This window comes from Scyliorhinus canicula, chromosome 6 (genome assembly GCF_902713615.1).
Source record: "Scyliorhinus canicula chromosome 6, sScyCan1.1, whole genome shotgun sequence".
Taxonomy (NCBI): domain Eukaryota; kingdom Metazoa; phylum Chordata; class Chondrichthyes; order Carcharhiniformes; family Scyliorhinidae; genus Scyliorhinus; species Scyliorhinus canicula.
Window position 1 is genome coordinate 37,104,253 of NC_052151.1, and position 14,416 is coordinate 37,118,668.

General features: G+C 51.7%; 1 protein-coding gene across 4 annotated transcripts in view; it reads left to right on the top strand.

Moving 5' to 3' along the window:
- Nucleotides 1–14,416, top strand: part of ddo (D-aspartate oxidase) — a 216,476-nt gene that overhangs the window by 19,294 nt on the left and 182,766 nt on the right. The window contains exon 1 of one of the 4 annotated variants that reach the window (XM_038799170.1): nucleotides 6,813–7,014. The exons of 1 other annotated variant lie outside the window; for it this stretch is intronic. In XM_038799170.1, the coding sequence (XP_038655098.1) occupies nucleotides 6,916–7,014 (99 nt within the window). In that variant the 5' untranslated portion in view covers nucleotides 6,813–6,915. Of the gene's footprint in view, nucleotides 1–6,812; nucleotides 7,015–14,416 lie in introns of those variants that run through there. 2 more of the 4 variants (XM_038799168.1, XM_038799169.1) reach the window with 2 other exon arrangements.

A 14,416-nucleotide genomic window follows, 5' to 3' on the forward strand; every position in this document is an offset into this window, starting at 1 on the left:
CAAACTAATTGTTGATGCCGGGGCAGGATTCGTGGAGTTCCAGGATTCATGGAGTTCCAGGATTCGTGGAGTTCCAGGACAGCAAAGCTGGACCGATTCCGCTACCGTTAAGGGACGAGCAGCCACTTGGAACACAATCGGTTCCAATGAGAAACGGTGTTGGATTCGCGATTGACACTCAGGAGGCTGACAAGCTGCAGCCACATATAAACACTTCATTTCCCACACACACCATCCAGCCAACAAGATGGCAGCAAGACACATGGCCTCATGATTTACGGCTGCCAAGCTGGCGATCCTCCTGGGTGCAGTGGTGTCAGAGGGGGGTCAGCCCCGCCAACAACCCCGTCTGGACCGGCCAGCAGTGCCGGACACAATCTGCACAACCTCCTCAGGGCGGCCAGGGTGATTAGTGCCCCTGGCACTAATCCCTGTCCCACACTCCCATAACTCGACATCCCCTCCGCGCCCAGAGGGCGACCGAACTTGACACGAACCTGGGGCAGCATGGTACCATGATGGTTAGCACTGTGGCTTCACAGCTTCAGGGTCCCAGGTTCGATTCCCTGCTGGGTCACTGTCTGTGCGGATTCTGCAGGTTCTCCCCGTGTGTGCGTGGGTTTCCTCCGGGTGCTCCGGTTTCCTCTCACAGTCAAAGATGCGCAGTTTGGGTGGATTGGCCAGGCTAAATTGCCCTTAGGTTAAGTGGGATTACTGGGCTATGTGGATAGGGTGGAGATATGGGTTAAAGTAGGGTGCTCTTTCTTAGAGCCGGTGCAGACCCGATGGGCCGAATGTTCTCTTTCTGCTCTGTAAATTCTATGAACCCTCACCCTGCCCCACATATCGGCACCTATACTGAGATCACCAGCTACCCACCCATGGGCTACATGTGTCTGATTGTCTGACACTGTCGTTTACTGTTTCCCCCCATGAGAAGGCCACGGGGAGTGGGAGAAAACTGGAGGGGAATGCCAAACCTGTGACCCCTCACTGTGGCTGAGCAGAGGGCCTTGGACGTGGTCGGCGGCCCAAGGAAAGTATTATTAAAAATAATAAGTTGGGTGGTCAGTGGGGTGCGCAGCAAGATGGCTGCCTTGCAGCCCACAGCAATGACCTGGACACTGTCCCAGTCCCATAGTGGGACACCTCGGGTCACTCGGCCCATTCCTCCGTCACCATCCCCCCCCCCTGGCCATGGCAGAGCCCGACCCCACCCCAGCCAGCCCGGCCAATGTCTAGCCTGGCAGCCCACAGTCGCACCCCTCCGTGTCCTAACCCGCACCCCCCCTCCTTCATCAGCCACGATGCTGGTTTCACGATTTTTAAAAACACAAGTGAACCGCGGCGTTGGGAACTCGGTCCATCGGAGGCGGGGAATGGCGGAGGCCCCGGAGAATACCGGGCCAGTCCGCTAATGATGGTGTGGTGATACGAGTGGGAGCACTGCCATTGGTGCAGAGCATTGGTTTCCCATTGGCTCTGGCTGGTCATGTGCCTCTCGTTGATTGGCTGGGACTGGTCATGTGACTGCTCACCAATTGGTCGAGAGGCAAGTAGACCCCGCCTCCGAGGCGGGGTATAAGTACCCAGGTTTCCCGTCGGTCGGCCTTTCTCTGTGGTCGACCACCGGGCTAACAACTAGCTGATTGAAGCCACAGTTTGGATCTTCATCGTGTCTCGAGTCCAATTAATGGTACATCAGATATGCAAACGGCTTTTACTGTCCATGCGTTCTGGAATGCATTGGCACCACTGTGGAGGCGGCGGAGAATTGCGATTTGCCACCAAGTCGGCGCCTGCCGCGATTTCGGTGTCAGAACCGATTCTCCTCCCAATCGCGTTTCCCGATTTTGCCGTCGGCCGACGGACCTGTGCAAACTGTTCCTGGTCTTTTCTGCTATCCTCAGAGTTCTGTCCTGCTCCAGGCCCAGGCAGCTCTACCTGACCCTGATTGTGATAAAAGCATTTAGAAGGCAGCTATATACAGAGCAATGGCAGCAAACCCCTCTCCTCAGTGATGTGAATTACTTTTGTTTTGCAACCAGAAAGCAGGGCAAAAAGTTACTAGCACCATTTAATGACAAATCAGCCAACCAGCTGGAAGGCAATGATGAGCCCTATAAAGAGCAATGCTGACAGCTCCTTCCTGCCTCTTAGCTCACTGGTTGAATGGTAAGTTGATCACATGGTGAGTCTGGTTTCAAGGACTGTCACTGACCTCATTGGCTCTGGTGATCTTCCCTCCACAGCTTCCAACCTCATAACCCCCCCAATGCTGTACAGTTCTCCCTCCTTCCCAAAATCCATCCCGATGACTGTCATGGTAAACCCAATATATCAGCCTGCTCCTGCCCCATTATCTTACCTCCATATTCTCTCTCCTTGTCCAGTTTCTTCCCGCACTCATTTGTGATTCCTCGGATGCCTTGCATCATTCGAACAATTTGCATTTCCCTAACGGCCTCTTCGTCACTAGGGATGTCCAATCCCTCTACACCTCCATCCACCATCTGGAGGGTCCGAGGGCTCTCCACTTCTTCCTTGAGCAGAAGCCTGAATAAACCCTGTCCACCACCACTCCCCTCCACCTGGCTAAGCTTGTTCTGTCACTAAATAATTTCTCCTTTAACTTGTCTCATTTCCTGCAAATGAAAGGTGTGGCTATGGGAACCTGCAAGGGCCCAGTTATGCCTGCCTTGTTGTGGGTTCTGTGGAACACTCCTTGTTCCAGTTCTACTCAGGCCCCATTCCACAATGATCTGCCACATTGATGGCTGTATCAGTGCCGCTTCATGCTCTTATGTAGACCTGGAAAAAGTGATGGATTTTTACGCCCAATTTCCACTCCTCTCTCACCTTCACATACCTCCGACACTTCTCTTCCTTTCCTTGACCTCTATCTCCATTTCCGGTGGAGACTGCCCTCCAGTATTTATTGCAAACCCACTGATTCTCACAGCTATCTCGATGACAGCTCCTCACACCCCGCTTCCAGTAAGGATTCCATCCCGTTCTCCCAGTTTCTCCGTCGCGTCTGTGCTGATGACATCATCTTCAAAAATGGCGCTTCTGACATTGCTGCCTTTTTCCTTGCCCGAGGTTTCCCCCCACCTGTGGTTGCCAGGGCTCTCAACCATGCCTGATCCATCTCCCACACCTCTGTCCTCACCCCTTCCCCTGCCTTCCAGAATCAAGGCAGGGAGCCCCTAGACCTCACTTTCCACTCCACCTGCCTCACCATTGAAAGGATCATCTTCCACCAGCTCCAGCTCCAGCATGATGCCACCACAAAACTCATCTTCGCCTCATCCTTCTGTCCCTTTAAGAAATGTTTTTGTCTTAGCACATGGCTTCAGTGATGTCATTGTGTGGGTGGAGCTGGGCTGTGGCTCTGGGTTTATACTTTTGTTTTTGAGCTGGTTTTACTTTCGCTTTGAGTTTGAACTAGTTTTGTTCTGCACAAATTGAAAAATAAGGGTTTCTTTCTCCATATGCATTTGAAAGCTGTTTCCAGACTGCTTGATCACTTAAAAATAAGTGATCAAAAGATTTCTGGAAGAAATTCGAACCTGCTGTTTTGGAAAGGGCACAAGTGCATCCAAACCAGGTGTTGAGTGCTGTGTGTGCTGGGCCACACCTTTCCAAAGGGTTTTCTGGTTTATGGGATCTTGTTATTAAATTGGAACAGCAAAAGGGGGAATTTATTAAGGGTTATGTATAGAGTACCGTAGCTGTTTGGGGTATTTATGTTTGTATTTGATCAAAATGCTTACTGTGTGTGTTTATAAATATGTTAACTAAATTTGTAGAATAAACTTTGTTTTTGATTAAAAGCACTTCAGGCCTCTGTTGAATAACACCCGAAAGGCAGGTCCTTGTGCTCATCGCAACGCAAATCAGTAAACAGTTGTACAGCTATACTGGAACAGCTTGGGAAGGAGTGCGGCAAGTCCTGGAGCACAGATCGTCAGTACTATTGCTGGAATGTTGTCAGGGCCCACAGCATTTTCAGTATCTACTGCCTTCAGCCATTTCTTAACATCACGTGTAGTGAATCAAACTAGCTGACCACAGGAGGTGGCTGAGAAGGATCAACCACTCAGCACCTCTGTCCGAAGGTGGTTGCAAATGCCTTGTCTTTCCCATTGATGTGCTGGGTTCTCCCATCATCTAGGATGGGGGTATTTGTGGAGTTTGCTTCATGGGTTAGTTGTTTAATTGTCCACCACCATTCACAACTGGATGTGGCAGCACTGCAGAACTTAAATCCAATCTATTTCTTATGGGGTCTCTGGGCTCCGTCTAACTCATGTTGCTTGCGTTGAAAGTAACCCTGTAGCTTTACCAGGTTGACACCTCATTTTTAGTTTTGTCTGGCAATGCTCCTGGCATGTCCTCCTGCACTCTTCATTGAACCAGGGCGTTATGGTAATGCAGAAGCGGGGTGGAGGGGCCATTATGCTGGGCTAGTGTTGTTTCTGACACCAAGAGTCAGAGGATTAGTGAGTGTGTGCGTTGAATATGAAGGAGGTGACAAACGTGAAGCTGTGTGTGGAATATGAAGTAAGGAAGGAATGCTGGGAAGAGTTGCTTGTGAGAAGAGAACGTTGCTATTGTGCGGTGTAAAGCCAGCAACGGGAGAGGTGAGTGTGTTTGGAATGTGAAAGTGAGGTGCTGCAGTGAACTGTTGTTGAAGGGTATGATTGGGGGGGGGGGGGGGGGGGGGGGAACTGTTGAAAACACTGGGAGGGTGGGGTAAAAGTATGATATACGGGTGCTGCTGAGAGGTGGAAAGGTGAAGAACTGTCCACACCTTTGCTGTCTTTAGGAGGTCATTCAACTTATTCCTTCATTGACGTGCAGTCCTGGGGGTGAGGAGGGAAACACTGGCCCTGTCAGCTGCTGCTTTACAGTGCCACTGGATTCCGGACTTGGGGAAGCTCGTCTGGGGGATTGTGGAGCTCTGACCTCTGCCCCATAGTTCTCCACTAGGATCCGGAGGTAGGCATTGGAAAATCAGGCGAATGGCCTCGGACTCATTTCTGAGCACCTCTTCTCTGCAAAAATGTAACCGATATCCAAAGGCAGGATGTGAAAACCTGCCTGAAAAAAGTGTTGAAATATCTCACTTCAGGAGTCACATTCCCATTGCGTATGGGCCTGGTGGCCGGCCAGAATTTACGGGTAAAGTTTGCGTATTCCATTTCTGTAGACAATAGTTTTGACAGTCTGGGGAGACAGTAACATAGCTGTAATGTCACTGGATATTCGTTAATTAATGATTGTCGCTGGGCCAGATACCCAGTCTAATGCTCCGGGGCCATGGACTCAAATCTCACCATGGCAACTGGTGGAATCTGAATCCAGTTAATAAATCTGGAATATTAAGTCTCGGTAATGGTGACCATGAAACTACCGTTAAAAAAAAACTCTGTCTGGTTCACTAATGTCCTTCAGGGAAGGAAATCTGCCATCCTTACCCGGTCTGGCCTACGCGTGACACCAGATCCACAGCAATTCGGTTGACCCTTAACTTCCCGAGATGGCCCAACCAACCACTCAGTTCACGGGCAATTAGGGAAGGCCAATTGGGCCTCGTCAGCAAAGCCCACATTCCATGAAAGAATAAAAGAACAAAAAAATTAAAATGCGGCTCTGGAATTAAAATTGGCAAAGCTTCATTGTGGTGTTGCCATGGGAGCGACTTCACACCCTGCTCCTCATTCCCCACCACTTGACACCCCCTCCTTGGTCAGCCCTGACTGCAGTTTGTAAGCAGAGTGTATTGGTTTTATTTGTATCTATGCAAACAATTCTTGACTGAAATCTACTTCGGCTGAAACTGTTAAGTCAGACCACATTTCCACCTGAGCCCTCTGCACAAGCTGTCCTCCAACAAATTTATGTTTTTTTTTACTAAAAAGTCAAATTTGCGTTTGGTGGGGTATTTCACGCCCGTCGAGGGGTCGGAGAACCAGCAGTGGGGTCAACAATGCCAGCGGGGAGGCAATGGCAGCTGCTGTCAGTGCGGGCATCTTAACAAGGAGGACCGTCGTGTAATGTCATCAGAAGGTTAACCAGGATGTTGCCTGGTCTGGAGGGTGTTGTCTCTGTAGAGAGGCTGAATAGACTCAGACTGTTTTCATGAGAAAGACGGAGGTTGAGGGGCGACCCGATAGAGGTCGACAAGATTATGAGGGGTATGGATAGAGTGGATGGGCAGGCACTCTTTCCCAGGGTGGAGGGGTCAGTCACCAGGGGGCATAGGTTTAAGGTCCGTGGGGCAAAGTTTTGATTTTTACGAAGAAGGTGGTGAGTGCCTGGAACACGTTGCCAGGGGAGGTTGTGGAAGCAGATATATTAACGGCGTTCAAAAGGCATCTTGACAAATATATGGATAGGGTGGGTGTAGAGGGATACCGCACAAGGAAGTGCTGAGGGTTTTGGCAAAGGTTGGTATCATGACCGGTACAGGCTTGGAGGGCCGAAGGGCCTGTTCCTGTGCTGTATTGTTCTTTGTTTGTTCTAAGATAAACAACCTCCACCGAGCTGCAAGGGTAAGTTACCACCTCTCTCCTGGCATCTGTTCCGTCCGCCACCCCTTAAATCCTCAAACCCCCTTCTCCCCCCTCCACCCACTGGCTGAAACCTCGCATCCTCCCCACATCTGATCTTCAAACTTGTTCCTCAGAACCACCTGCCACCCACCAGCACAACCCCTTCATTTCCAGGTGTAGTGCCACCTGCTATAGGTGACCCCCTGACCCATCAAACGTGCGGCTCACAATGTCCTCTCTTTGTCCCCACAGGAGAAGGTAGCCCATAATAAGCAGGAAAGGGCGAAGACGGGGTGAGGAAGGAGTCCCAAAGATCTGAGTCATCAGCCGCTATGAGGAACAGGCTCTGCAAATCATGGGGTTTCCCAATGAGAGAGCTCCGGCTGACAGCGAGGTCGGCCTGTACCAGAGTGGTGAGGATCCACTGCCTCTTCACCCAGAAGACCTGTCTCAAGTGAGTTGTTGCTGTCCCACAAAATTATCCTTCCCTCTCACTGACCACGTTGTCTTGTATCCATCCGATGAAGCCGGGCCATCTGGAATTGTGCCCTCACGCCACCCAAGAGAGCTTCAGGAATAACACAGGCAATGGGTCACAGCTATCACCCGCACCTTCCACCACTGCGGAGACACACACCTTGGTGGGCGACATTAGTGGACAGGCCTCATTAGTGGACCCTCACTGCAGCCTGTCCACCATCCTCTGGTTCTTCCTCCGGTTTGTCCTCCAGCCCCTCCTGGTACACCTCCTCCTCAGACAAGGTCGCATGTCCCTCCTCCAGGAACATGACGGCCTGCTGCTGTGCCAGATTGTGGAGGGCAAAGCAGACCACCACAAAGTGGGAAACCATCTGGGGGGTGTACTGCAGGGCACCGCCAGAGTGTCTTGAAGGCATCTTGAAGTAGCCCGATGCACCGCTGAATGACAGCAAGGGTGGCAACGTGGGTCCCATTGTATCGGGTCTCCACCTCGGTCTCAGACCTCCTCACCAGCGTAATCAGCCATGTCCTCAGCCAGTACTCCTTAACCCCCATGAGCCAGAGAACCCCAAAGTGTATAATGGAGTTCACCTGACCCACAACTTTTAATAGATTGTGGTATGGGGAGCACACGGCCCACTTTACAGGTATGGACAGCAGAAATCTACAGTACTTTTAAATTAAAACAATGTTTATTTATGAAACCAGTTAACACTTTATAAACCCACAGTAAACATCTTAACAACTATCAACACCAATAAATCCACTCACACACTGTCACTCACACACTGTCACACACACACTGTCACTCACACAGTCTCACATGCACAGTCACAGGCACACTGTCACACACACACTGTCACACACACACAGTCTCACACGCACAGTCACAGGCACTGTCACACACACACTGTCACTCACACACAGTCTCACACGCACAGTCACAGGCACAGTCACACACACACTGTCACACACACAGTCTCACACGCACAGTCACAGGCACTGTCACACACACACTGCCACTCACACACAGTCTCAGACGCACAGTCACAGGCACTGTCACACACACACTGTCACTCACACACAGTCACGGGCACTGTCACTCACACACAGTCTCAGACGCACAGTCACAGGCACACTGTCACACACACACTGCCACTCACACACAGTCTCACACGCAGTCACACACACACACTGTCACTCACACACAGTCTCACACACACAGTCACAGGCACACTGTCACACACACACTGTCACACACACACAGTCTCACATGCACAGTCACAGGCACACTGTCACACACACACTCACACACACACAGTCTCACATGCACAGTCACAGGCACACTGTCACACACACACTGTCACACACACACAGTCTCACACGCACAGTCACAGGCACTGTCACACACACACTGTCACTCACACACAGTCACGGGCACACTGTCACACACACACTGTCACTCACTCACAGTGTCACACGCACAGTAACAGGCACACTGTCACTTACACAGTCTCACACGCACAGTCACAGGCACCCTGTCACACACACTATCACTCACACACAGTCTCACATGCACAGTCACACACACACTGTCACTCACACACAGTCTCACATGCACAGTCACAGGCACAGGCACACGGTCACACACAGTCACTCACACACAATCTCACACGCACAGTCACAGGCACACAGTCACACACACACACACACAGTCACAGGCACACTGTCACACACACACTGCCACTCACACACAGTCACACATACACAGTCACAGGCACACTGTCACACACACACTGTCACACACACACAGTCACAGGCACACTGTCACACACACACACTGCCACTCACACACAGTCACACACACACAGTCACAGGCACACTGTTACACAGACTGTCACACACACACAGTCACAGGCACACTGTCACACACACACTGTCACACACACAGTCTCACACGCACAGTCACAGGCATTGTCACACACTCGCTGTCGCTCACACACAGTCTCACACGCACAGTCACAGGCACACTGTCACACACACACTGTCACACACACACAGTCTCACACGCACAGTCACAGGCACTGTCACACACACACTGTCACTCACACACAGTCACGGGCACACTGTAACACACACACACTGTCACTCACTCACAGTGTCACACGCACAGTAACAGGCACACTGTCACTCACACAGTCTCACACGCACAGTCACAGGCACACTGTCACACACACACTGTCACTCACACACAGTCTCACACGCACAGTCACAGGCACACTGTCACACACACACTGTCACTCACACACAGTCTCACACGCACAGTCACAGGCACACTGTCACACACACACTGTCACTCACACACAGTCTCACATGCACAGTCACACACACACTGTCACTCACACACAGTCTCACATGCACAGTCACAGGCACAGGCACACTGTCACAGGCACACTGTCACACACACACTGTCACTCACACACAGTCTCACACGCACAGTCACAGGCACACAGTCACACACACACACACAGTCACAGGCACACTGTCACACACACACTGCCACTCACACAGTCACACATACACAGTCACAGGCACACTGTCACACACACACTGTCACTCACACACAGTCTCACATGCACAGTCACAGGCACAGGCACACTGTCACAGGCACACTGTCACACACACACTGTCACTAACACACAATCTCACACGCACAGTCACAGGCACACAGTCACACACACACTGTCACACACACACTGCCACTCACACAGTCACACATACACAGTCACAGGCACACTGTCACACACACACTGCCACTCACACAGTCACACATACACAGTCACAGGCACACTGTCACACACACACTGTCACACACACACAGTCACAGGCACACTGTCACACACACACACACAGTCACAGGCACACTGTCACACACACACTGCCACACACACACAGTCACACATACACTGTCACAGGCACACTGTCACACACACACTGCCACTCACACAGTCACACATACACAGTCACAGGCACACTGTCACACACACACTGTCACACACACACAGTCACAGGCACACTGTCACACACACACACACAGTCACAGGCACACTGTCACACACACACTGCCACACACACACAGTCACACATACACTGTCACAGGCACACTGTCACACACACACTGCCACACACACACAGTCACACATACACTGTCACAGGCACACTGTCACACACACACTGCCACTCACACAGTCACACATACACTGTCACAGGCACACTGTCACACACACACTGTCACACACACACTGTCACACACACACAGTCACAGGCACACTGTCACACACACACACTGCCACTCACACACAGTCACACACACACAGTCACAGGCACACTGTCACACACACACACTGTCACACACACACTGTCACACACACACAGTCACAGGCACACTGTCACACACACACACTGCCACTCACACACAGTCACACATACACTGTCACAGGCACACTGTCACACACACACTGTCACAGGCACACTGTCACACACACACTGCCACTCACACAGTCACACATACACAGTCACAGGCACACTGTCACACACACAGTCACACATACACAGTCATAGGCACACTGTCACACACACACTGTCACACACACACAGTCACAGGCACACTGTCACACACACACACACAGTCACAGGCACACTGTCACACACACTGCCACACACACACAGTCACAGGCACACTGTCACACACACACACACTGCCACTCACACACAGTCACACATACACAGTCACAGGCACACTGTCACACACACTGTCACACATACACAGTCACAGGCACACTGTCACACACACACACTGCCACTCACACACAGTCACACATACACAGTCACAGGCACACTGTCACACACACACTGTCACACACACACAGTCACAGGCACACTGTCACACACACACACTGCCACTCACACACAGTCACACACACACAGTCACAGGCACACTGTTACACAGACTGTCACACACACACAGTCACAGGCACACTGTCACACACACACTGTCACACACACAGTCTCACACGCACAGTCACAGGCATTGTCACACACTCGCTGTCGCTCACACACAGTCTCACACGCACAGTCACAGGCACACTGTCACACACACACTGTCACACACACACAGTCTCACACGCACAGTCACAGGCACTGTCACACACACACTGTCACTCACACACAGTCACGGGCACACTGTAACACACACACACTGTCACTCACTCACAGTGTCACACGCACAGTAACAGGCACACTGTCACTCACACAGTCTCACACGCACAGTCACAGGCACACTGTCACACACACACTGTCACTCACACACAGTCTCACACGCACAGTCACAGGCACACTGTCACACACACACTGTCACTCACACACAGTCTCACACGCACAGTCACAGGCACACTGTCACACACACACTGTCACTCACACACAGTCTCACATGCACAGTCACACACACACTGTCACTCACACACAGTCTCACATGCACAGTCACAGGCACAGGCACACTGTCACAGGCACACTGTCACACACACACTGTCACTCACACACAGTCTCACACGCACAGTCACAGGCACACAGTCACACACACACACACAGTCACAGGCACACTGTCACACACACACTGCCACTCACACAGTCACACATACACAGTCACAGGCACACTGTCACACACACACTGTCACTCACACACAGTCTCACATGCACAGTCACAGGCACAGGCACACTGTCACAGGCACACTGTCACACACACACTGTCACTCACACACAATCTCACACGCACAGTCACAGGCACACAGTCACACACACACTGTCACACACACACTGCCACTCACACAGTCACACATACACAGTCACAGGCACACTGTCACACACACACTGCCACTCACACAGTCACACATACACAGTCACAGGCACACTGTCACACACACACTGCCACTCACACAGTCACACATACACAGTCACAGGCACACTGTCACACACACACTGTCACACACACACAGTCACAGGCACACTGTCACACACACACACACAGTCACAGGCACACTGTCACACACACACTGCCACACACACACAGTCACACATACACTGTCACAGGCACACTGTCACACACACACTGCCACTCACACAGTCACACATACACAGTCACAGGCACACTGTCACACACACACTGTCACACACACACAGTCACAGGCACACTGTCACACACACACACACAGTCACAGGCACACTGTCACACACACACTGCCACACACACACAGTCACACATACACTGTCACAGGCACACTGTCACACACACACTGCCACACACACACAGTCACACATACACTGTCACAGGCACACTGTCACACACACACTGCCACTCACACAGTCACACATACACTGTCACAGGCACACTGTCACACACACACTGTCACACACACACTGTCACACACACACAGTCACAGGCACACTGTCACACACACACACTGCCACTCACACACAGTCACACACACACAGTCACAGGCACACTGTCACACACACACACTGTCACACACACACTGTCACACACACACAGTCACAGGCACACTGTCACACACACACACTGCCACTCACACACAGTCACACATACACTGTCACAGGCACACTGTCACACACACACTGTCACAGGCACACTGTCACACACACACTGCCACTCACACAGTCACACATACACAGTCACAGGCACACTGTCACACACACAGTCACACATACACAGTCATAGGCACACTGTCACACACACACTGTCACACACACACAGTCACAGGCACACTGTCACACACACACACACAGTCACAGGCACACTGTCACACACACTGCCACACACACACAGTCACAGGCACACTGTCACACACACACACACTGCCACTCACACACAGTCACACATACACAGTCACAGGCACACTGTCACACACACTGTCACACATACACAGTCACAGGCACACTGTCACACACACACACTGCCACTCACACACAGTCACACATACACAGTCACAGGCACACTGTCACACACACAGTCACACATACACAGTCATAGGCACACTGTCACACACACACTGTCACACACACACAGTCACAGGCACACTGTCACACACACACACACACAGTCACAGGCACACTGTCACACACACACTGCCACACACACACAGTCACATATACACTGTCACAGGCACACTGTCACACACACACTGTCACACACACACAGTCACAGGCACACTGTCACACACACACTGTCACAGGCACACTGTCACACACACACTGTCACTCACACACAGTCACACATACACAGTCACAGGCACACTGTCACACACACTGTCACACATACACAGTCACAGGCACACTGTCACACACACTGTCACACATACACAGTCACAGGCACACTGTCACACACACACTGCCACTCACACAGTCACAGGCACACTGTCACACACACACTGCCACTCACACAGTCACAGGCACACTGTCACACACACACTGCCACTCACACGCAGTCACACACACACAGTCGCAGGCACACTGTCACACACACACAGTCACGCACGTAAGGGTTTGGTACAGATGAAGTTAAAGCCATAATTATAAAAATGGATTTTATAATTCATCTGTGGCGATGGTGGGTTGTTGTTTTCTGTGTTGAGTTGATCCTTTAGTTGGAGGTAAGGGCTGGATTCTCTGATTTGCAGAGCTGCTCTGGCGTTGATCTGACAGTGAGCGTGGTATTTTATGCTGGACAAAACGGCGCAACAGCTGCATCGATCCTCCGTCTGATGGGGGGCCAGCAGCCACACAGCAAAAAGGCCCAATAACCTATGCAACACGCGGCAACGGCACGCGGACTCGACCTGCCAAATAATGTCCCGCAGTAACCCCCCTCGCCACCCCCGGACCACCCTCCACCAGTCCCCCCAGCCCCCGCCAAAGGCCCCCCTTGCCAGCAGAATGGCTCCCCCTGACTGTGGCGATGCTGGGCACAGTCCACAGCCATCATGGGGGGGGGGGGGGGGGTCCATAAGTGTTCTGTGCTGCCGTGAACTCGGCCCATCAGGGGCGGAGCACTGTGGGAGGGCCCCAGATGACGTCCTGTTGCTGCCCATACGGCGTGCGGCGTACTCCCCTACTGCGCCGCTTTTGAAGGGGCGGAATATCGCAAAAGCGGAGCTGCCCCTGATTTTGGTGCAAACAGGGAGTCTCCGACTGATTGCCAAACCCGATTTCGGCGTCGGCAGCTGGAGAATCCCGCCCCAGGTCTTTTTTTAAAATAAATTTATATTACCCAATTATTTTTTCCAATTAAGGGGCAATTTAGCGTG